This window comes from Hydra vulgaris, chromosome 05, assembly GCF_038396675.1.
Source record: "Hydra vulgaris chromosome 05, alternate assembly HydraT2T_AEP".
Classification (NCBI taxonomy): domain Eukaryota; kingdom Metazoa; phylum Cnidaria; class Hydrozoa; order Anthoathecata; family Hydridae; genus Hydra; species Hydra vulgaris.
The window spans coordinates 38,292,814-38,319,665 of NC_088924.1; the positions used below are offsets into that span (position 1 = coordinate 38,292,814).

At 25.6% G+C, this 26,852-nt stretch overlaps 1 protein-coding gene across 1 annotated transcript in view; it reads right to left on the reverse strand.

The window, feature by feature from the left end:
* Nucleotides 1–26,852, reverse strand: part of LOC100213304 (serine/threonine-protein kinase 31) — a 95,355-nt gene that overhangs the window by 45,086 nt on the left and 23,417 nt on the right. The window contains exons 4-5 of the mRNA XM_065798109.1: nucleotides 15,703–15,737; nucleotides 10,067–10,194 (exon numbers count right to left, since the gene is read on the reverse strand). Coding sequence (XP_065654181.1) covers nucleotides 10,067–10,194; nucleotides 15,703–15,737 — 163 coding nt within the window. The remainder of the gene's footprint in view (nucleotides 1–10,066; nucleotides 10,195–15,702; nucleotides 15,738–26,852) is intronic.

The following is a 26,852-nucleotide window of genomic DNA, read 5'->3' on the forward strand; positions in this document are numbered from 1 at the left end:
CACGTAATTAAATTGTTTATTTATTTAGTGTAATAAGAGTTATATGGGTCATATCTCATATGGTTACGCTAACACTATATTTTTATTATATACTAATATATATAATATCACAATTTTATTTATTACATATATATTATTATAATATAAATAAACATATATATATATATATATATTCGAGCTTTAATCGAGCCTATATGAACGAGCCTATGATGTTCAACCTCGGCTCATTTAATAAACGAGCCTAATTTTTTGTTCAAACCCGGCTCGTTTACCATTCGAGCCGAACATGAACGAGCTCTTGTCGAGCCGATCACCAAGCCGTTCACGAACACGAGCCAGGATTTACAGCCCTAGTAGCGGCGTATATTATGCTAACTTTTTGGCCTACAACAAACAGAGAAGGCAAGCATCGGCTAAAATAAAAAAGTTAGTTTTTCATGATATGCATTTATTCTTTAGTTTTAATCAAAAAAAAATTTAGCCCAAATATATATATATATTTTAATCATTCTCTTTAATATGAACACAACATGTCTCGGAGGTTTGGGATCCCTTTAATATTGGTTCATATTATATAACAACATTATAAGATAAATTATTAGGTAATATTATTTTGTTAAAAGTAAATGATAAACTAAATCTTTAAAACAATTTTTTTATTTATTACAATAAAATTAAATGATCGATTTGAGGTTAAAACTTTGACATTTTAAAAATTATTTTCTAAAATATTCATTTTGTTGCATTTAAAACAAGTTTTTCTTTTTTAAACATCTTCGCTTCCAACAAGGTTGCTTTTTTTTAAACACCTTCGCTTCCAACAAGTTTCTCCTTAAAATCGATAATTTCATGATAGAGATTTAAATTATATTGGTTTAACGGAGCACACCTTTAAAGATCTTTAAAAAAAACCTTTCAATATGAAAGTAAAGCTCAGAACTTTCTTAACATATTTAGGAAATCAAAAATAAAAAAATAAAAAAATAATAATAATAATAAAAAAAGGATTTTCAAACCCTATTCTTACATCGAAGATTATTGATAGGGCAGAACCATTAAAACCTGGAGGAAAGTTGTATAACCTTTGTTTAATCAAAAAATACCATATCATTACATCGTCTTTGAAACTATTGAATTATTGGAATTAACTAATACCAAAACATCGCCACGAAAACAAATTTGTCATCTGTAAATTTTATGTCATCTAGGCTAACACAATCATATTTTTGTATATAGCTTTGTTGTTGCTATGGTTGTTTGTAACATCTGATGATCGCATAAAGCGTAAAACTCTGAGTTTTGTTTAAATTTCATATATTCATTTGCAACTATTTTATCATTATTTTAATATAATATAATATAAAATGATATAATATATATATATATATATATATATATATATATATATATATATATATATATATATATATATATATATATATATATATATATGTATATATACTATAATATATATATATGTATATATACTATAATATATATATGTATATATACTATAATATATATATATATATATATATATATATATATATATATATATTATATATATATATATATATATATGTATATATACTATAATATATATATGTATATATACTATAATATATATATGTATATATACTATAATATATATATATATATATATATACTATAATATATATATATATATATATATATATATATATATATATATATATATATATATATATATATATATATATATATATTATAATATGTTTCATATATTACAATTGTAATAATATCACATTTTGAATATTTGGTTATTATTTTTAGTTTAGAATTGCCAACAAAAAAGAGCAATCGCTCTAAATTTTTATTCACCTAAAGTTGAGCAATTACTCCTAAAATGCTGAGTAAAAGCAAATGCTCTTTTCGATTTACCCGTCTTCTACCTCTTTATTTTTAAATTATTGGTTTAATAACTCTTAAAAGTTATTAAATTATAAAACATTTTAGGCTAATAACATTGCTAATGTTAGTCCTAATATATTTTATATATTATAATTATAATAATATCAAATGTTTGAATAGTTAGTAATCTATTGAGATTACCTAACTTTAAATAGTGACCACCATAAGATTTTATTCAAAATAACACTGGTCAAAATAGGGTTGATAGACATCCCGCTTTTACGGAGGAGAATACAGCGCCAAAACACTATGCTATATTAAACACCAACACATCATATTTTTATAATTTTTTTTTGTATTATGTTAGTTAATTATCATTAATGATACTTATGCATTAAAAGTGGATATGTATAAACTTCAAATGCAGACTAAACCATAAAATTCTTAGTCTTTGACTTTTCTAGTCCAGGTGAAGAAAAATATTAACTCACTTGCCTCAACTAAAAATTTGAAACATAGCAAAAAACAATTCTAAATTGTTTATTTAAAAAAGTGTATTTTGCTGATCAGAATGTTTTTAAAAGATAGTACTAATTTAGGATTAATGAAGAGACCAGGAAGTTATTAGAAAAATACACAATTTGTTGTTTTGAAAGCTTTTGCTATAAAAAGTTGGGTCTTAGGTTACATGACATGATCTGCAAAATGATATGTAAAATGTATGCAGTTATTTAATTAAAAAACTGGATAAATTAAAATAATCAATAAGTGATGGAATCATTAACAACCCAACAAATAAGTTAAAAGTGGTACAAGAGTATCAAGAACCATGTGTGCACATGTATGCATTTTAAAAACATTATTTTCTGAGCATGAAAAGCTGTATGTAAATGTTCAGTTTCTGTTTCTTCCTTGCTTATCATGCCTGCTTTTTCTTCTTTGTTTTGGTTCTTGCTCTGAAACCTTAGCGACAATATATTTGCATTTCTCATCAATATGTTTCAGCACACTGAAACAAGCAATTCTTACCACAACCTTTTTGAATTTCTTTACCACTGTCTCTTATTCTTTATTTAGTCTTTTTATATAAGAAAATCTATAATATGTGTTCACCTTAAATTTTAAAAATCTATAACCTGTGTTCACCTTAAAGTCAAAAGCCATCATGATGGATCTTTCTTCCACAGATAAAATTCTAAGGAAGAAGGTTAATTTTTTCAGTATTTGTCAAGTTCAGAATATCATCCATATTAATCCATATTAATATTTTATTACTAAAAAGTAAGTAACAACTGAAAACAAAATTAACTTTGTACAGTAGTTCCCACTAAACAAATTTGAGTTTCATGCATACATTATTTTTAATGATAGCCTTTGAAAGTTTCTTAGTTGATTGTGTTGAAAAAAATTTTAAACAAAGTGAGTTACAACACTCTGATTAATGTTAGATAGAATGTCATAACTTACTATGTATAATAATTATTACATGGAGTATTTAACATGCATGAAAAGGAAAAAAAGTGAAAAGGAAAGGCAAGAAAATCCTTTTGAAGAATAAAAAAGATTAGTTAAAAATAAAGTAAATAAAGAAAATTATTAAAAGGTATAATCAAATTGATAGATTGAAGAAAAATAAAATACGAAAATGAATAAAAGAATAAAAGAACAAACAGATTTAATAAAACAAAAACAAATAAAAAGTAATCAATTAAAAGCAAAGTACCAATTTAAAAAAAAAAGTTTGAAAAAAGTTGAATAATTAAAAGAACTAATTAAAACATAAAAATAAATCGCTACCAATTTTTCTACACCTGTTTTTTCGGCAAAAATAACAAATGATTATTATTTTTTTATTTTATTTTATATTGTAGAAGTTTTTGTGTTTGCAAAAACTTCTACAATATAAAATAATGTTTTTCGTTTTGAAGCTTTTGCTTTCATTTTGTAGTTTATGTGATTACTTTCATTTTTGTTTGCTGTTGTTATCGAGTGTTTTTATTTTTTTAAGAACAGTATTGAAAACCATTTATGTACAATATGAATTAAAGATAGTCTTGTTTGAGTCTAGATGGACTTAAGATGCATGTCTAATTAAGTTTTTTTTGGATATAAGATATTTGAATTTTATCAACTATTAAATTTAGGTAATATACTTATACTTAATATACTGTACTCAAAGACATGCAAAGTCATACAAATGTTTCTTGTATATCTTTTATGTTGTTACCAAATAATAAGCTTTTAATAAGAAATTATTTCAACAAGAAACCTCAAGTAGAATATAAAAAAAATGCAATATCATTTTTCTTTAAACCGATATCAAGATTAACAATTTTTTATAAATATGTAAGTTGTTATTTAGCAATATTTTTAAAGAGAAATCTATTTGAACAAGAGAATTTTAGTCTTCTAAAATTCTTTTAAAAATTCAAAAGAATTTTAATGCTCGCCAACAATAATTATAAATTTAATTGCAGTGACGCCTGTAATATCCAGTGACATAGCGAGAATCATTCCTGAAATTAAAACAGATCTAGCTACAGTAACAATTTAGAAGATAGTGAAGTGAGGATAAATATTTTGTTTAAATCGTAAACATTTCGAAAAGTTAAATACTTTTTGTAAAGGCATCATTATTTTTTGTTTTTTGAATAGTTTCAATAGCAAAAACATATTGGAAACATTAAATCAAAAATTGAATTATAAAAAATTTAAATAAGGGAAAACAAATTGTTGTTTCAAAAAAACTTTTAGCACATTTTTAAATTTTGGAAATAAAATTTGACTATTAAACTTGAGTATTAAATTTTCTCTCACTTTTTATTGTTAAACAATTTGAACGAAAAAATTGAAAGAAAACACTAATCTGAAAACCATATAAATAAAAAAATTAATTATACTTATAGCACGATCAAGAAACAATAAGTTAGAAAAAACATGGTATCTAATGTTTTTTTGCTTTGATCCTACTCATTTAGTCTATGGATATAGCATGTTTTTGCGCCAATATAAAGCTTAAAGTTTTATGATGATGATGTTTTTATTTATTAATTAGAACAATTTTATTTATTTATTTCATTTAATTTTAAATGCGTTTTATGTTATCAATGTTATAAACTGTATAAAACAGCAATTAAACAACGTCACAATGTTGTTTTATGTTAACAAAAGCTGTTGTTAATGTCACGATGTTGTTTAATATTGACTAAACAACTTTGCAGTATTGTTTTACTGTTGTTTTATAGCATGGACAAAACATTAAATAGTTTTCTGTAACTTTTTAAGGTAGTTTAAAAATTGTTATATTTGTGTTTTTACTTTTACCTTTTTAAATATCATGTTAAGTAAAAACAATTTATAAAAATAATATCATAATAGTATTAAATTCTTTTACACTATAACTGCGACTTAAACTTTAAATTATAACTTAAGTTGTAAATTATAACTGTAATTTATGCTATTTTAAAGCCCGCCAAACAAGAATATTATAAGATAATATTTAAACATGAGAGATATTTAAAAAATAAAGTTAAAAGGAAAAAATAAGTTAAAAAAAAAAAATTAAGTTCAAAAAATAACAATTATGAACTAGGGTCGTTTCCACACCTACCGTGAGTCGACACTTACTGTAGGTTTTAAATACTAACATAAATTTTGCAAAAAGTAGTAATTATTTTTTTATTTTTATATTTTGTGTATCAACAACATTTTCATGCACTTCTATTACAATACATAGAAACCGCAATACATAGTTACTTAATTGAACTCAGTGGGTTTATTACGTCAGCCTATGAAAATACTTTTTTTTCAAATACCAGCTGTTAGAAGCGTTTCAAATAAAACAAGGAAATTTATAAAGATAAAATAAAATTTTATTTCAAAATTGACTTAATCAGGTAAATAAAACATGAATTATTATTACTATTATTAAAACAACTCATCATTATAGTATCAATGTAGTATTTTTGAATGTACGATAAGTATGAACTAAAAAAATTGTCATTCTATACATATCGTATGTCCAATGAATAATCAATTTGTTTCTTTTTTACTATAAAAATAAATAATATTTTACTTAGATTATTTTACAATGGCACTAAAAAAATATAAGACAAAACTTTGTAGTTCAAAACGAAGACTTCAATATACAGATAGTCAATTACGTGATGCTATTAATGCTGTTAAAAAAGGTATGGTTATGTACAAAGCGAGCAAGACGTTTGGAATTCCTTATCAGACGCTTCGTGATAAAATATCCAGAAGAACTTCTTTGAAAATACAACACTGCGGGTATGAATCAGTTCTAGGTGAACAAATTGAAAACAAGTTAGTCGAGTGGTTACTAACATGCACCAGAATGGGATTTGCCATGTCTGTAGTACAGCTTTTAGATACTCTGCAAAAATATTTGAATTCCAACAATATAAAAACAAAATTTACTAACAACCGTCCTGCAAAAGGTTGGTTTTATGCATTTCTTCGCCGCCACAAACAGCTATCTCAAAAACGAGGTAAATACTTAAACCGAGCTAGAGGAGGAGTAACTGAAAAAGCCATAAGAAATTGGTTTACTGAAATTCCGAAGCTTTTAGGAGAAAACGCTCAATATTTAAATATTTAAAAAAAAACTAATTTATTAATTGGTGAACGAGGAAAAAATACATATGAAGAAAGTGCTTGAAGTAATAAAAAAAGTATCACTACTTAATTTGCAGTAAATGCCAGCGGAACTTTTGCTCCATCATTAACAATTTTTAAATATGTCCGTCTTCCAAATAGAATTATGAATGCTGCTCCATCAGAATGGGGTATTGGAAAAAGTGAAAATGGTTGGATGACCGCGGAATGTTTTTATGAGTATATAACAAACGTTTTTCATCCATTTTTGACAAAAGAAGAAATTCCTTTACCAGTTATATTTTTTTTTGATGGTCATGTGTCACATTTTTCTATCGAACTTAGTGAGTTTTGCTCTAAAAATGGAATAATTCTTGTTGCTTTGTTCCCAAATGCAACACATATTTTGCATCCGCTCGATGTGGCAGTTTTTGGGCCAATGAAAGCAAAGTGGAAATCGTTTTGCCGACAATGGCCCATTGACCATGAAGGACAAGAAATAAACAATGAAAATGTACCAGAAGCATTAAATTCTTTTATAATCGATCCTTCTATGGCAAATAATATTAAAAGTGGTTTTTAAAATACTGGAATTTTTCCATTTGATGCTAATAGTGTTGACTACAAAAAATTGTTCAAAAATTATCTTAGTCAAGTGTTGCTCCGGCTCCTTATTTAGAAGAAAACCATTCAAGTGTGACTTTATCAGCTTACTCTCCCATAACCTTTATTGAAAAGTGCATTGATTTTAGTATTTTAGAGCAGTTTAAATTGGCTGACAAACATTTAGGCTGGAAAGGTGATCTTGAATACCTCCAGTTGTATCATTTTTGGATAAGAGCCTTATCTGAAACATAAGACCATAATTTTACCTGATGAAATACAACAAGGTAATAAAAATTTATCAGCAACTGGTAATATAGAAAATGAGAAAGGTATAGCCGATATGGAAATGCCTGATTGCAATAATGCAGCTGTTATAGAACCAAAACCAGCTTGTTTCAGTTTAAAAATAGCAGCAGAAAAAATAAATCCAATCGAAAGTGTTTTAATATGGCCAAAACAACCAGTCCAATCCTCCAAGCGCAAAGTAGAACGTTTACCATTGGTTGTAACATCTGAAACGTGGCAGCTAATTCAGAAGACAAAATTGCAAGAAAAGTCAAAAATAAAGGATGAAAAATTAAAAAAGAAACAATTAGCCGCAGATAAAAAGTCATAGATAGAGGAAGAAAGATTAAGAAAGAAACAATTGGCTATGGAGAAAAAGTTATTAAATGAAAAAACTAAAAAAGAAAAAAAACATGAAAATTAAAAAAAAAAAAGTTGCAAAAGAGTCAGAAAACGAGTTCCATTTAAGTGTTGATAATAATTATAAAATAAGACTTAGATAGTTATGATGAAACTCTATCCTTTCCATTTTAGTATACTAAAGTAATGGAAATGCTTTAAAATCTTTACTTTTTATTTATAATAATGTTTTTATTACCTCATAATTAGTGTTTATTTGATAATAAACATTAAATTTATTTAATAGTCTTATTTTTTAATTTTATACCTAAAAACGTTTTATAAAATGTTACCAATGCATTAAATTTTCATTTGAAACCACGAGCGCGTTTTAAACCAGACACTAAAGTAGATTTTAAGATATACGATAAATGTCGACAATATATACGATAAGTGTGAAACACTTACGATAAGTATGGAAAACTGCGCTTTAAAAGATTGTTCAAAGTAAGTACATTATTGATTTAAATTTCAGAGTGAGAATAATTTTAAACTAACCCTTATCGTATTACATTGACGGCTGCAAAAATTCATTTCTAATGCATTTCTACTTTTTGAGTAATCTAATATAGTACAATAACTTTTGTTAAACTCACGGTAAGTGTGGAAACGACCCTATTGCAAGAATTTATTTTTCAATTTGCTTAAAATAAATTAATAAAAAAAATTTGGTGTTATACTAAATGGAACTATTTTTTTTACATATGAGCTGTTTATTTAAAAGTGGCATAAGTCACCTTTTCAAAAAAATCAAGTTATTGATAACAATGATTACAATGTAACAGTATCTTTTCATTTGTGAAAATTTCAGAAATATAATTCAATGATTTCAAATATAATTTTCAACACAATTGGTTTAAATTATTTCACAAATGAAGAGATACCGTTACATTGTAAAGATTGTTATCAATAACTTGACTTTTTTTAAAATCTTTTTTATAAGAACTACTCTCTTTATAACAAACACATTTTTATTATTACTGATGCTAAGCTACAATTATTTTCAGTTTACTGAACCTTGTATTTTATCTCAAAAGCTAGACTTTAGAGACAACAACGTCATTAACAACTCATGGATCTGGTCTTATTACCTTTCCTAAGGAAATAAAATGCAGAACTATTAGCAAAGAACTTTCTGCTAATTTGACCTTGAATTTACTAGCCATACTCTTCCTGTTATTTTAATTAAACAAGTTAACCTATTGTTAGACATCTGAAACACTCAGACTTCCTTTGCTTTGAATCTAATTTTTTTGTTTGTCTTAAATATTCTTTTGCTAAACTTAGAGATGTATCATTTTTTTATATTATCTTTTTGAGCATAACTACCATTTTTTTCTATGACAAAAAACTTATCATTATCATCAGTATTTGTAATGGGTGGCTGAAATCTGTTAATTGTTGCACATATATTTAATAAATCATCTGAATGTGTTGAAACATTGTTGTTTATTATAATATTGGAGAAATATTTCTACCTCTTAATAATTCAATTCAAACATAAATGTCATAATAATACCAGAAAAACTGAAAAAACTGTCTTCAGCAAGAAGATTTTTGTTTTTTATTTTCAAATTTTTCTATTGGATCTACATGTGAAAAAAATGCTTTATAGATTAATAAAATAAGTCTATCTAGGAGTGGCTCACAATACCAGGGTATTTGGAAGATGGAAATTTTGATCGTTTTGTCCTAAAAAAAAAGTTCTGAGAAATGATTGAAATTAATTTAGATAATATAAATGCATCTGCTTAACTATACCAAGTTGAGCAGAAAAATAGAAAAATAGATTTACAATTAGGCAATTTTACATACTGAATATAAAATAACCGATTTTAAAAATCAGAAATTCACCTCAGTGTTTAGTTCTCTACAAACATGGGTAAAAATAATGTTTAAATTCAAATGACATTAAAATATTAATTTTAATTGAAAACAACTCAGATTTTGTTCATAGCATTTTGTCGCTAACTTGTTAAGACTATTATATAAGCTATATATACTTAGATTGTTTTTCAAAACATTTCTGTTACGCCAATATATATAAAAAACTTTATGTTATGTGAACAAATAATTCATTTGATCCACACTTATTATGGCCAATTATTTGAACATCATTTGTTACTTGACTTATGCATTTCTTATATATAAAATTAAATATAAGGATATTTTTTAAACTTTTAAATTGTTGGGGTAATTGACAATTATTTATTGGCCAAAACACAAAACTAATTTAAAATTAATTCATTTAGCTTATAACTTTATATACCTTTTCCGTTTTGTTGGCAAGGTTGGTGAGTAGCTTCTAAACTTCCATTTTGTTGATATGGTTGACGACGAGCTTGAAAACCATTTTGATCGCTTCCATTTTGTTCATTAGCTTCACTAGTGCTAGTGCTGTAAAAATATTTAAAAAATAATATCTTTTATAATAAAATTTATTTCATGAAATTGTTAAGTACATAAGTGATTTGTATGAAAACATAATTAATGTATAAAAATATATTTTATATATAATTTAATTTTTGTATATAGTAATTTTTACTTTTAATCAAGATATAAATTTTTTAAAATTTGTTTTAAACTTAAACTTTTAAATTAAACTTTTATCATACATATCATCATTATCATTAGAATAATAATTCCAAGTCCAAAGCCCAGTCTACTAATAATCTGCAAACTAATTTTTTAGGTCATCTAAATTTAGTCGCATATATAAATCTCATATATAAAATTTAGTCCCATATATAAATCTCACCTGGAACTTTTTTGTGCTAATTTTGTACAGAGCCAGCCTTTGGAAGACTCTGTAGCACTATGTTTGACATGGTTAAGTTATTGATGAAAAATAAAAACATACACAAAAAACAAAGGCTCATCAAGGAGGCTATAACTTGCCATTCTTAATTTTTTTTACAGCATAGTTCATTGAATTTCGCAAGCATGACATAAAGAAAAAATTTTTGTATGTCTGTTGTCAGCCAATTTATTGTATAAGAAAGACAAAAAACAAGTTTACTTTTCTGTTTATGTTGCCTCTCTACTTTTCCGTTTATGTTGCATCACATTATTGAAGTTTACTAACTAATTTTGCTTGCAAGTTGAATTTGTCTTTCAAATATATGTATAAAATAAAATATATTGATAATGATGATTTATACTGAAGTGAAGTGCTCACGAGGAGACATTTATCAGCTGATAAAGTCATTTGGGGGATTATTATGGACTTGAAATTTATGCAATGAACTAATTAGCAGATAATAAGAAAAACTTCTTTAATAAAAATTGTGAAGCTTTTACATTGCTTTGAAACTAAACATTAAACATTTTACTATTTTACATTCCTTTAAATTTAAATTTTCAAATCATATTTTATTTAAATTGTTTTAATTAAAAAAAATTTTTTATAAAATAATTTGTTTTTTTAAAAAATTCATAGCCAAAGTTAGCTGCTTTTTCTAAATCCAAATATTTTCTGAATAAACGTCACATAAACAATGATAAAAGATAATTTAAATATTCCAAAATAATAAAGCTTTTGTTTAATAAGTGTAAAACTAATGAAACACATAAGTAAAATGCGAGCTGCGTAACGCTTTTTAAGAAGGACTGTCAAATTTAGTTCTAAATTTATTACTAAATCCTTAAATAAAATTTGTAAATCAATAGTCGGCCAGGCAACCACGGGTGTACATCTCTGATATATATATATATATGTGTGTATATACATATATATATATATGTGTATATATATATATATATATGTATATATACATGTGTATATATATATATATGTGTATATATATACATGTGTATATATATATATATATGTGTCTATATATATATATATATATATATATATATATATATATGGGCTTGTTAAGAAGCATTACACAGCTTGCTTTTTACATTGCAAAATGGTAATTTGATCAAGTCATAAAAAAAGTATTTAATAGCAACTGTAAGCTTTTTTTTAAAGAAACTGATTACTTTAAATAAATTTATTTAAACAAAAGATTTCGAATTAAATATAAATTTAAAAATTTAAATTTAGTTTTGAAGGAGTATAAAATTGTTAGTAAAACTTAAAATAAAAATTTAGTTTTAAAGGAACGTAAATAATTTTGCAATGTTTATTACAGAAAATTTTTTTTTTTCTAATCACCTGCTATTTAATTCATTACGTATAACATAAATTATTTAATTCTATTACGTATAACATAAATTTTTTCATCGTAGATTAAAATATTTGAAAGCAAATAAAAGACTTTATTTTTTCTTTTAAAAAAGGAAAAGCGTTTTTGCTTAAGAAAATTCTTTACGCCAATGTATTGAAAATTTTGTTTCTTTTTAGTTGAATTTTCTGTCCTTTTGATGTAATTTATTTATAGACATAAACTTTGTTTACGAATATCTTATTGGAAACTAATGTCTAGCTATAAATCGCTTAAAATTTTTATTTAAAAAATTGGATTAAATATGTAAAAAAAAACAAGTTGTGATAAAGAAACAAAAGAATGTTACAGGGTTATTCATTTTTATATGCGCATTTATTCATTCTTATATACGTGTTTATTTATTTTTATATGCGCACTTATTCATTCTTATATACGTGTTTATTCATTCTTATATGCGCACTTATTCGTTCTTATATGAGTGCTTATTCATTCTTATATACGCTTTAAAAAGCATATTTTAGCAATTTTTCTTGTTTCTTTGTAAACGAGATTAAAAATACTTAAGACAAAGACTTTTTACATTCGATGATGGTTTATTTAATTTAGTATTAGGTCTTTGTTTAATTTTATTATTAAATTTCTTGATTGGTTAAGTTATTATTTATCTAATTACTCATTTATCTAGATTTAAATTTAATTATTTATAATTATTAATATCAAATCTTTACCCAATGGATGGAAGAGAAAATAGCAGTGCCAACCGTAAAACAAGAAAAAATATTACAAAAGAGCACATTGAAATGCTTAAGCATTTAGTTGAAAAGAATAAATCTACAACAAGCATTTTCACTTTTCTTAAAAATCTTGTCGTTAAGTTAAACAGAGGAGATTTCGACGACATGACTGCATTCAAGTCATTTTCTGATAAAAAACTAGGTAAAAGACCTATAAACGCTCAAATAAAAATTATTATCAAATTATTTGTACAAGAAAACAATTTTTATACACAAGAATCAATGAAAGAAAATCTTTCTGCAGCATGCTTCAAGATGTCTCAGCCTACTATTTCAAGAAAACCCAAACGCTCAGATTTATCAAGAAAGCGTTTTGTGCATGTGCCAGAGGAACGAAACTCAACATGAGTTATAGATGCACGCTATGCATTTGCAAGCGAAACTAACGGAATTTTAAATAAAAAACTTATTTATTTGGATGAAACTGGATTTAATGTGCACACTAACAGCACATATGGTTATTCGCTTAGAAGTGCGCCAGCAATTTTACAGTCGTCTGCAAATCATGGCAAGAATGTTAGTTTAATGTGCTGTTTCAACAATGGGAGTGCTGGCTTATGAAACAAAAACTGGAGGCTGGAATGCAGATTCCTTTTGTACTTTCATTACTACAATGTTGGCACCAGTGATTAGGAATGCAGATGTGGAAGCTTGTTATGGACTATTGTAGATTCCTTTGGAGTCTTTCTGTTAAGCAAACACTAGCCTCTCATGGCGTAGCTATTAAGTATCTGCCAGCATACACGCCACAGCTTAATCCAATAGAAGAATTTCTTTATTAAAGCATACTTACAAACAGAGAGAAAGGCCTCAGAATACGGATAGGGTAATCAGAAAACTTAAAAATACTATGGACACTACAGAGTTTAATTCCATTTTACAACCATATGGGTAGTTACATAAACCCAGTGCTGGCTCGGCAACTATTTTTTTAATAAATAGCAGTGGCAACAACCTAATTTACATTTTATATATATCTATATAAAAAAATAAAAGCCTATTTATTGTTTATATTATAAAACAGGGAATTATTTAACGTTTCCCAGTGACACTAATGAATTCATTTGTTTATAGTTGTTTTATTAGGATTTTACTGCGAGTATATAAATTTACAAATATCCTTTTTATCTAAAATTCACAAAGTATTATATTATTACTTAAAATTCATGTAACTACGTTGGTGTAATTTTCCAATACCTTCACGAAAACTGCATTACTACAAATACATTAATGTTAATATTAAAATTTCACAACAATATAAAATTATATTAGAGATTTTATGAGAAGTTGACTCGGATATAAACATGCATATAAGAATAAATAAACGCGCATATAAAAATAAATAAATGCGCATATAAGAATGAATAAACATGCATATAAGAATGAATAAATGTGTATATAAGAATGAATAAACGCGCATATAAAAATGAATAACCCTGTAAGAATAAGATTGTTTTAAGAAATAAATTATAAGGAAATACAATATTTTTTTATTACCAGAATTAGAGAAAATTTTATTATATTAGTTTAAATGATTTTTATAGGTTTTAAAAATTAGTTTAATTACCACATTGTAATTAAGTGTACATTGTAATGTACATTTAAATATGCTAATTATATGCATAATAGTTATGTTGTTGTAGGTGGGGCCCTTTTTACGATGGACCATATTAAACTAGGTGTTAATTTTAACTTATATTTTGTATTCCATAGGTATTTTGAAAGGTTGAAAATGGTTGTGTTTTTAAAATTTGTGTTTTTGATTGAAATTTTAATATACAAATAAAGTTTTGTTATAAGCCCTATAATAGTAAACATTCCATTTTTATATTATTGAAAATAATTTAAATATAATGATTCATTTTTATTTTAAAGAATAACTTCAAAAAAACTTTGATCAAAAGCTATTTTATATTTCCAATATTGTTCATTCAAAGTTTAATTACAAAAAAACATTTTTTTCTCTCTTTAAAAAAGCTAGTTTAAAACTTTTTTTAAAAGCTGTTAAAGTCACAATTCTCATTCATTTAAAGATTTGTTACGTAAAACGTGACGCAAATAAAAATACCAAGACATTTTTAACACAATGTTATAAATGAATCAATAGTTTTCTAACAATAAATAAAACATATCCTAACTGCTAAAGTTAAAAAACATTCGTTAATAAAAATAATCTTTTTTATAATTTTATATTCATAAAAGATGAAAATATAATTTTATTTCGAGTGAAAACACGCACTTTAAAAACTTGTTTAAGACATAAATAAATTTTTTTTAAAATGATAACGGACAACTCAAAATGTGTAGGCAGGCGACCAAGATTAGCTAAATTATTACTCTCAGTCAAAATCCGAGTGTACACCACTGTGAGTGTGTATATATGTATATATATCAACCCTCAGAGTTAAGGTCGGTATTGCCAACCTTAAAATAACTGTTTTTAAACTGTGTTTAAAAAAACTGTGGAATCCGTTTTTATTTTTCATGGTAACCTCTTTGTGACAAATTTTTTTGCAGACCTGATGCCAACCTCTAACAGTCAGAGGTCAGCAATAAATTGACAACTTGATTTTTAATAATTCAGAGGGTTGATATATACATATTTTTTAATAATTCACCTCCCTAAGGCCGAGAAGGCCACTACAAACTCCGAAACACGAACCTCGACACACATGGGCGTATAAAGCGAGGGCTCTACCATAACACCACTACCGCACATATATATATATATATATATATATATATATATATATATATATATATATGCATGCAAGGGCTATTCTTAAATTAATTATTAATGAATGAGGTTTAACAGAAACCTATTACACCTTGTTTATTAAGAATATTTTTTGCACTAAAATTAAATAGAAACATTAATTCAGCAATTGCACCTTAATTTAAAACTTTTTAATTATTTTATAAAAATAAATTACCTTCTCGGTGAATTATTTTTGCTATTGTATCTAACCTATATATAAAAAAAAAGACATGAGATACATATTATGTAAGATTACATCCATGTTAAATACATTGAAAAATGTTTAAGTGAAATAATTAGCATGATTTTGTTAACAAAACACAATTGTACTATACAGGGTTCAAATTAAGGCAAAAAAATCTAATCGCAAAAAAAAAAAATTTTTTTTTTGCCTCCCTCCCCCACATTGCGCATCTTAGCAGTAATGGGGGGAAGGGGAGGGGTTGCGTTAGTATTTCTCATATTTAAATATTACCTCATAATTTTCTTGTTAGACGGAGTTTAAAATAGCTTAAGTTACAAAACATTACAATATTTAAACCACTTTATTTTATTAGTCATATACTTATAACTACTTAATCTGTTCATGCTGACGATAAAACATGTGTTATTTTTAAACAGTATTTTTAATTGTTATTGTAAAAAGCTGTAAAACAACAATAAAACAAACTGCAAATTTGTTTTAAAAATATAAAGAGCTTGTGTTAATGTAAAACAACTTCGTTACACTGTTTTGTGCAGTTTATAACCTTAATAACATAAATGCGTTTAAAATAAAACGAAGCAAATAAATAAAATTATTCTAGTTAATAAATTAAAACATTATCCCCATAAAACTTTATATATGCGCAAAAACATGCCTATAGACCATATGAGTCTATAATCAGGGTTCCCACTATTAAAACTGGGGCTAAAATTAAGGATTTTAAGGAGATTTAAGGAGATATTTTCCTAATATTTAAGGAGATTCATTCGCGAATGACAATTTTTTGAAGGTAAAAGTAAGGAGAATTAAGGAGAAAACAATTATATTAAAAACAGAATCTTTCTTTTTTCCATAAATTTTAAATAGAGATAGATAAACTATTATAAATGAATATATATATATGTGTGTGTGTATATATATATATATATATATATATATATATATATATATATATATATATATATATATATATATATATATATATATATATATATATATGTATATATATATATATATATATGTATATATATATATATATGTATATATATATGTATATATATATATATATATATATATATATATATATATATATATATATATATATATATATATATATATTATATATCATCGTGGTCAACATATAATTTCTTTTTTTTTCTCCAACAAGTTTCTTTTTTTTAACATATAGCTTCTTTAGTAACTCTTGTTTTTTGCAAGTGGCTCTTTTTAATGCATTAGATTATGATATATCAGCTTTAATGTCATCTAAATGGAAAAGGAATCATTAAATAATGACATTACATTTAGTGATATAAACTAAAAAAACATTTATATTCAAGGCATAAACCTAAGGCTATTCTTTTTTCAGCACAGAATCCAGTTTCATCAGATGACTTCTTTAAATTCTCAATTATAGATAATGTCTGTCAATTTTAAGTATTGACAATTTCAATATCTTCCATAACTTTTCCTTTTGCTTCCATTTTCAATGTTTTTCTATAGACAGGGCTTTTGAACATTGTTCATCAAAATACTTCTTTCTTTGTTTGCAGTAATCTAATTAATCTTTTGTTATTTCAACTTCATGAGCCATGAACCCATGAAATGTGAGGTAATCTTGGATTGAACATAAAGAGATTATAGTGTCTGGGACATATTGTCATCTTTCAGACTTATGTTGCTGTTAAAACCACGTTCAACTTGAGCTTGTCCATGCGATAAATGAGGACAATTTGAAAATGTGCTGTAGATTTGCATACATCTTTAAATCAGTGTATTCCCACAAAAAGTAGTCCAACCAATTCATATCTTTATCAAAAGTCAAAAATACTTTTGTTATCAACGACCACACTTTTACAGAACCTGGAATATTCTTTCTTAGCTAAATCACCAACAGAAGCTCTAATTTTCTTGAAAGTAACAAGCTTTATCAACAGTTTGTCAAAAAAATAATCACACTTTTCTGTGATATTGAACCATAAACGATGGAGAAATACACACCAGACAGCAAGCAACCAGTGAAGACAAAGGGCTTTTCCCAATAATATGAGTTCACATTGAGACACCAAAATTACATATTTCCTTTTTGAACTTGTCCATTTGAACATCAGTAATCTTTGTCTTTTTCTTGAGTTGCTACAGAAAATCCTTCAATGAAAAACTAATATTAATCTTGCTGGTTGAAAGCCAGTTTGTGTAATTAAACAAATCTATTTTTAACAAAGATGTTGTAGTTTTGTCATTTAAAAGAAACATCTAACCGAATGAACTTCGCATAAAAGTTGCGTAATAGTTCTTCAAGAGTCACCACCAGAAAAGGAGCCATTGGTTTATCAGTTTGAAAAGAAACTGGAAGAAAAAAAAAATGCAAGATTGAAAATAACATTTTGTGATTTTTTCTCAAAATTTTAAAAATAATATGAAAAGAATATCTCAGAATATTTCTATAATTTTCTAATAAAACAAAATATATTACATAAAAAGCAATAAAATTGCATCTGGATCAAATATTACCTACCAAGGAATGTATTTAGACTGCCACTAATTTCTTCAAAAAACTTCAACTTTAAAGGAACTAAAACTTTAATTGTTTGAGTACTTAGATGTTAAAAGTTGGTGTTTTGCCCTGATTTACCAAGTCCAGGTTGCTTACTCTTTGGTAAAGACTTCCAGTAGTCAACAAGACTACTTTTGACCAAACCTCTATTGCTTTCTTGGCAACACTTTGATTTTTAGCCCGTCAAGTGCCACAAAATATGTAAGGAAAATATGTTGCCTCAGCTATTCTTTCATAATCACTTGCTCTTGATGGACTTTGGTACATTGAAGACATTTAGTACATTGAAGACATTAACTTCTTTAAGTTCCAATCTGTAGCTTTAGCACCAGTTTATAAGGATCCATTGATAGTATGTAAACCACAGGCAATATCAATGAGTGTATTTAATTCATTGTTATGACATTCTTTGTTGAGCATTTCCAAAAACAGTTTATTTACATTAGAGATATCCATAGAAACCTGAAGCATTTTTTCAGCATTCAAACCAGTCATGCGGGATTTAAACATATTTAGAATATCTGGGGCTGCAGCTTTTCCCATGAACTCTGAACTATAATATCTTGTACAAACAGTATTCCTCTCTTCATTCCAATAGCGCACATGTAAGTCCATTTGACCTTTCTTTACAACTTTATTGTAAGACTTATCAAAAAGACATACAAAGTTATCCTGCAGGGTAAGATCTTTTATCAGAATTTTTTTTAAATAAGGGGCAAGACCATGAGTTACAATATAGCCAGATTTTGTTCGACCACATAAAAAGTCGCTGGCAATTTTGCTATCTGGAAACATCAAAGCAAATTGTTTAGACTTATTCTCACTTGATCTAAAAGAGTATTTGCTTTGAACAATATTTAAATACCAAATTAATTCTGCTTTCAAAACTGCTTCCTTCTGAAGCATATCTGAAATGATACATTCCTTTGATAGGCTTTTGTGGTACTGATTGCAAAGTTTCTTTGAACACAACAACATAACCCTCTTTAGGCAATCGCTTTACATCATATTATTTCATACAATTACACATTTGAATATATGATTTTTTTGAACTTATTAGGAATATTAAACACTTTATTCAAGATCTAGGTGTGTAGCAAAGTGTAAAATTATAGTATAGAAATTTCCTAGAGTTACCAATATGGTTTTTTAAAATTCTTAATAAGTTTTGCACTCCATAAGTGTGGTTTAACCATGAAAAATATTTTTCTCTGCTGAAACAGATTTTTCGCACAATTTGATAAATCAAGTTTTTCCATCAATACATTTACACATCTAAGGTACTTAAGTGATTATTTAATATTTAACTTTATTTAATTAAAGTTATAGTTTAAAAATCGAATTTGCACGATTCAAATTTTAAAAAAGCACGAAAAAATTTTGATTATTGCAAAATAATTTATATTGGGCATTGGTAAAATCCGGAATGCAGAGATGCGGAAACTTTCAATGGGTAAAATGGGTAAAAGAGCCTTTATACCCATGCCTGCTAATGAGAACAACTTAAAACAAACTTTGCATCTTGCAAGGCTGGTATATTTATCTTTCTGAAATCAAGAAGTGTAACTATCATTATTTAACGAAATATTCCGGAAACTTTTATATTTAGGCATCTAAAGGTAATTAGTGAAAAAAATATAACAATCTTTTTAATATGAAGTTTGTTTAACATCTTGCTAATGGTTATTTCCCTAAAGTATATATATTTATCTGTAATTAAGTATATATATACATGTATATATATATATATATATATATATATATATATATATATATATATATATATATATATATATATATATGTATGTATGTATGTATGTATGTATGTATGTATGTATGTATGTATGTATGTATGTATGTATGTATGTATGTATGTATGTATGTATGTATGTATGTATGTATGTATGTATAGAACGGTGTTCACTTGTTAAGAAAACAAAATAAAATTATTTAAAGAAAGTGAAAGTTAAATACAAAAAGCCAAAAAAATACATTAAAAAACTTACTCTAATACTCAGAGGGTTGATATATGATATATGTGTGTGTGTATACACACACACACACACATATATATATATATATATATATATATATATATATATATATATATATATATATATATATATATATATATATATATATACATATATATATATATATATATATATATATATACATATATATATAAAAATATATGTATGGAACCCTTATATGTTGTCCGAAAGTTTTTTCCATATTTTGTTGACAAAAAATAAAAATTAAAATGCAAGAGCGGAATTTTTTTTTTATTAATGATAGACTGCCTGCCCCAACCAAACCCTCAGTCGATGAAGCAGCACTCCCTTGCAGCTCAGGCTATTTGTCAGTCGATGTAACAGCACTCCCTTGCGAGTCAGGCTATTTGTCAGTCGATGTAGCAGCACTCCCTTGCGAGTCAGGCTATTTGTCAGTCAATGTAGCAGCACTCCCTTGCGAGTCAGGCTATAAGATAGTCAATGTAGCAACACTCCGCGCATGATTTACAGTAAAAAAATAAAAACAAAAACGTTTTATTAAAAAAAATAAAAATAAAAACATTTTATTAAAAAAAATAAAAATAAAAACATTGTTTATATTGTTAAAAACATTCAGAATGTTTTAAAAACATTCAGAATGTTTTTAAAAACATTCTGGTCAATTAAATTTGCGTTTTTGTGGTTTTTTTATAAAACGATTAATTTGTAATTAAATTAATGGTTTTTACTTTCATCCAACACGCTAATGTTGGATGAAAGTCAAAAGTAATTAAAAGTGACGTATATGTTGGCGTAAGAATCACTTTTTTCCTTCCATGCTTCCCAAACGCAACGAACTATATATATATATATATATATATATATATATATATATATATATATATATATATATATATATATATATATATATATATATATATATATATGTATATGTATATATATATATATATATATATATATATATATATATGTATATATATATATATATATATATATATATATATATATATATATATGTATATATGTATATATATATATATATATATATATATATATATATATATATGTATATATGTATATATATATATATATATATATATGTATATATATATATATATATATATATATATATATATATATATATATATATATATATATATATATATATATATGTATATATATATATATATATGTATATATATATATATATATATATATATATATATATATATATATATATATATATATATATATATGTATATATATATATATATATATATATATATATATATATATATATATATATATATATAATATATATATATATATATATATATACATATATATATATATATATATATATATATATATATATATATATATATATGTGTATATATACACTACCGTGCAAAAGTCTCCGCTCATTTGTAATATTTCAATAAAGTAACAAAAGTTTGCAAGAAAATTGCGTTTATTTTTAATTGTTTATTAAACAATCAATTAGACAGTAAATACAATACATTTAAGGATGATTTTAAATATATAAAATCAATAAAATGTTAATATACAAAGTTGTAAATGTTAAATTTTATTTTCATCAATATGAGACCCCTTGGAGCGTATAACAGCAGCACATAATCTTGGCATTCGGGCTAATAATTTATTCATGGTTTCCGCTGTTATCTCATTCCAAGCTTTTTGCAAACGTTCCCATAGCATTTGCTGATTAATAAAAGATGTTTCACCTGCTTCTCTGATCTTCCAATCCAGTTCATCCCACAACTTTTCGATGGGTGATAGATCTGGTGATTGAGGAGGCCAAGTCATAATTTTGCAAACTTTTCCCCTTTCTTTTAGTTTCAAATAATTTTTGCATAATCCAGATGCATGTTTTGGATCGTTGTCCTGCTGCATGATGAATCCTTTCCCAATTATACGAATACCAGATGGAATCGCGTGCTTAACCAAAATATTATGGTACATGTGTTTATCCATGGTAGATGTGATTTTAACTAAATCTCCAGTTAACCCATTGCCAAAACATCCCCAAAGCATAATATTACCACCTCCATGTTTTACAGTACTTTGTATACATTGAGGAAGCACTCTTTCATTAGGTAAACGCCTAACATGCACGCGACGTCGGGTACCAAAAAGTTCGAACCTACTCTCGTCTGTCCATAGAACTTTCTTCCAATCTTCTAATCCCCAATTTTTATGCATTTTTGCCCATTCCAATCTTTTCTTCTTATTTACTGCCCTCAACAAAGGTTTACGTGCAGCAACGCGTCCAATTAAGTTGACTGATCTTAGTCTTCTTTTTACAGTATCAGTTGATACTGGCTTTACCCTTGTTTTGTTAAGTTCTGCTGTTAAAATTGTGGCTGGAATTTTTCTATTTCTTTTGCTGGACACAACAATAAACGTATCTTCTTGCCGTGATGTAACTCTTGGTCTTCCAGAACGTGATCTGTCACTGTTGGAACCAATATCATGCAATCGTTGTAGAGCATATCTCACACCTGATTCAGATATTTTTAACCTGGAAGCAATTTTTCTATATGAATAACCTTCTTCACGTAAAATACATATTTTGCCACGAAGTTCTTCACAATATTCTTTCTTTACTTTCACCATTTCTCAAATTCTTTATTAAATTCAAGACATTAAATGCGCACACTAATGCCATTTTCAAGTATAAATATAAACATAAGTCTATTAAAAGCAACCAATTAAAATTACTGAAAACATCCTTACCATGCCGGAAAGTATCATGCTACTGTCAAACCTAAGCTTACAAAAAATATTTTGGTTAAAACTTTTTTGCAGTTTTAAATTTAATAAAGAATACTGAAGAACTTTATATGTATTTTACGTGAAAAAGGTTATTCATATAGAAAAATTTCTGCCATGTTTTTAGCAGCAGAACTCAACAAAACAAAGGTAAACAAAATTATTTGAAACAAAAAGAAAAGGAAAAAGTATGCAAAATTATGATTTGGCCTCATCAACTTTTTATATTAACATTTTATTCTTTTTATATATTTAAAATCATCCTTAAATGTATTGCATTTACTGTTCCTTGCAAATATTACACATGAGCGGAGACTTTTGCACGGTAGTGTATACATATATAAAACAAAAGTATAGGATTTTAACTCATCAAAGATGTAACTATGCTTCTCTATAAGTATAATCCATTTGCTTTAATAAAATTTCCTAGATGATAAAAAAAAAAAAGAAAGTAAGGAGAAATTAAGGAGAGCAGTCAAATTATAACTTTTTTTAAGGTTATTTAAGGACTTTTAAGGAGTTTTTTTTTTTTTAAGGATATTTAAGGTTTTTAAGGAGGAGTGGGAACCCTGATAATCTATAGACCAAACGAGTAAGATCAAAGCAAAAAAACAATAGATAACATGTCTTTTATAATTTATTGTTCCTTGATCTAGCGTACTATTAAGAATTCAAGTATAATTAAGTTTTTCATTCAAATGGTTTTTAATGATGTTTTCATTCAATTTTTTTATTCAAGTTATTTTCTAATAAAAAGTGAAACAAAAAAATTTGGTTTAATAAATCAAATTATATTAAATATAAGAATACGCTTACATTGATTTTTTAGAAATATTTTTCTTTGAAAAAAAAGTATAATACTTTATTAATTTAAATTTAAATTTTTTATAATTTAATTTTTATTTTAACTTTTGCAATCACTGGTTTAATGTTACAGTGGTTTACCCTCTGGTCTTTTCCAGAGGGTACACAACTGAAACAGTTTTTTATTTCTCATTTGAGTTATCCGCTATGATAATAAGTAGCCCGGAGTAAAAGTTTTTTTTTTTGTATTTTTTCTTGGATGAAACTAATGATATTTTAAAACTTTACTTTATGCGAAGCCAAGTACTTTGTTTTTAAAGATCAAATTATTATAAGTTTGTTAGGAAAAAAGCCATTAAAAAAAACAACCTACAACGGCAAAAGTAACAACACTCATATCACTAACTGCATTATAAAAGTAATAAAACTATAATAGTATTATTACTTTTACAAAGCACTTATAACTTTTAAAGTTCATTATTTGTTTAAACAACGTTAGTAATTCCAAACTTTAATAAAAGTAGATAAGCATCTAGAAAATATAAAGTCGATATTCAAATATTATTAAAAACTTTAGGAACTTTTACAAATACTTAGACAACTTTATAAAAACGTACTTTATAAGTTTGGCATTATGAAAAATGAGGGTACACTACAGTGTTAGCAATAGAATGTTTCTACTTTTAAAACTATTTTCAAGAAACAAAATATAATTAACTATTAAAAACTTACAAAATTTACGATTTACGAAAAAAAAACTTTTTTCCTCATTCTCCCTTGTTTCTTCAAATTCTATAAAATTTTCAACTTTTTTTTTCAATTTCAAATTTCAATCGCAAAATTATTTGAATAAGAGAATTTTTAAAGACTAAAATTCTTTTTTTCCTAAAAACAACTTGCGTATTTATAGAAAATATTTAATCTTGATATCGCTTTAAATAAAATAAAAATATAAAAAAATGGTGTTGCACTTTTCATATTCTATTTGACAACTTTTGTTAAAATAATTTTTAGGTATAAGCTTATATTATGTGTTAACAACATATAAGATATAAATAGAAACATTTGTATAGCTTACTTTTGTGAGTCTTTGAAGATATAAGGTACTATAATATAATTGATAAGTTAATATTTGAGTAACTGTAAGTTACTGTTAAGTAACTGCAAGTTACTGTTAAGTAACTGCAAGTTACTGTTAAGTAACTGCAAGTTACTGTTAAGTAACTGCAAGTTACTGTTAAGTAACTGCAAGTTACTGTTAAGTAACTGCAAGTTACTGTTAAGTAACTGCAAGTTACTGTTAAGTAACTGCAAGTTACTGTTAAGTAACTGCAAGTTACTGTTAAGTAACTGCAAGTTACTGTTAAGTAACTGCAAGTTACTGTTATGTAACTGCAAGTTACTGTTAAGTAACTGCAAGTTACTGTTAAGTAACTGCAAGTTACTGTTAAGTAACTGCAAGTTACTGTTAAGTAACTGCAAGTTACTGTTAAGTAACTGCAAGTTACTGTTAAGTAACTGCAAGTTACTGTTAAGTAACTGCAAGTTACTGTTAAGTAACTGCAAGTTACTGTTAAGTAACTGCAAGTTACTGTTAAGTAACTGCAAGTTACTGTTAAGTAACTGCAAGTTACTGTTAAGTAACTGCAAGTTACTGTTAAGTAACTGCAAGTTACTGTTAAGTAACTTAACTGGTTGTTTTGATTTAGTTTATAAGTAAATTTACTGTGAAGTACTTTATCTATTCAGTAAATCAAACAAAATATAACTTTAAAAGGTTCAAGGTCGTTAAAGCGAAAAACGTTAAAGTAAAAAAGTTGCTGGTTTTTATAAGCATTGATTAACTAATAGTAAATTTTTTAAATAAAAACGAATTAATATATATTTAATATACTTAAAGTAGTAAAACTAATAATATAAAATTGAGAATAAAATAATAATTTAAATTATCATTAATAAGTTAATATAGTGCAACATTTTAAAAGATAAAAAAAAGGCTGTTTTATTTAAAAAAAAGGATGAAAAAAAAATTTTTCTTTAATGTCTTTTCCCTTTTCAACTTCTGTTTTGACGACCTTTTAAAATTTTATTGGCTTCCACGCAGATTTAAAGTAATTTAAATTTAAAATTGCTTTACTTTGAATAAAAATCTCTACACAAAAGAGCAAATGATCATGCTTCTATTTAAAAGATAAATTTAGCGTGGCGTACTTTATGAAAAAACATTATTTTTAAGAACTGCAAAAAAAAAAAAGGCTCAATTAGAAAAAAAGTAAATAAACAACCAAAAAAACCCGCGAAAATATTTTTTTTAAGAAAAAACTAATCGCAAAGGTGTAAAAAGCAATCGCAATTTGCAATTGCAATACGCTTAATTCGAGCCTTGCTGTACAATTGTGTTTTGTTAACAAAATCAAAAGAACCTTTTTACAAATATAAAAATGTTAGAGAAAACAGTTTTGCTCTATGAAGTTTTTAGGTTCAGGTTTTAAAACACTGTTTTTTAAAATTTTTTAAATCTTTTTAAAAGTTATACATAAAAAGTAAATATTTTTTATGTATAAAATATGTATAATACATTCAAAACAAAATTTTGAATGTATTATACATTTAGACAGAAAACCAATTGGACTGATTCATAAAAGATAATTCTACAAATTTTGAGTAATTAAGTATTTTTAGTGAGACTTTTTTCCAGTTAAAGAAGAAATACCTAAAAAGCTATTATTGCTGTAAAATTCAATCTTGCATTACTAAAGTTTGGTACTTTTTTGATTGTGAAAAATCTGCTTAATTTTTCAAAATGCATGAACCAATAAAAAATGTAAAAATTTCATATGTTTAAATAAACTTGTTTATACCATTCTTGAAATTCTTCTTGAGCTGTTTTTTACAAACTTCTGAAAAAATATTTGGACAAACGAATGTTTCTAAGTTCATCATTTATTATG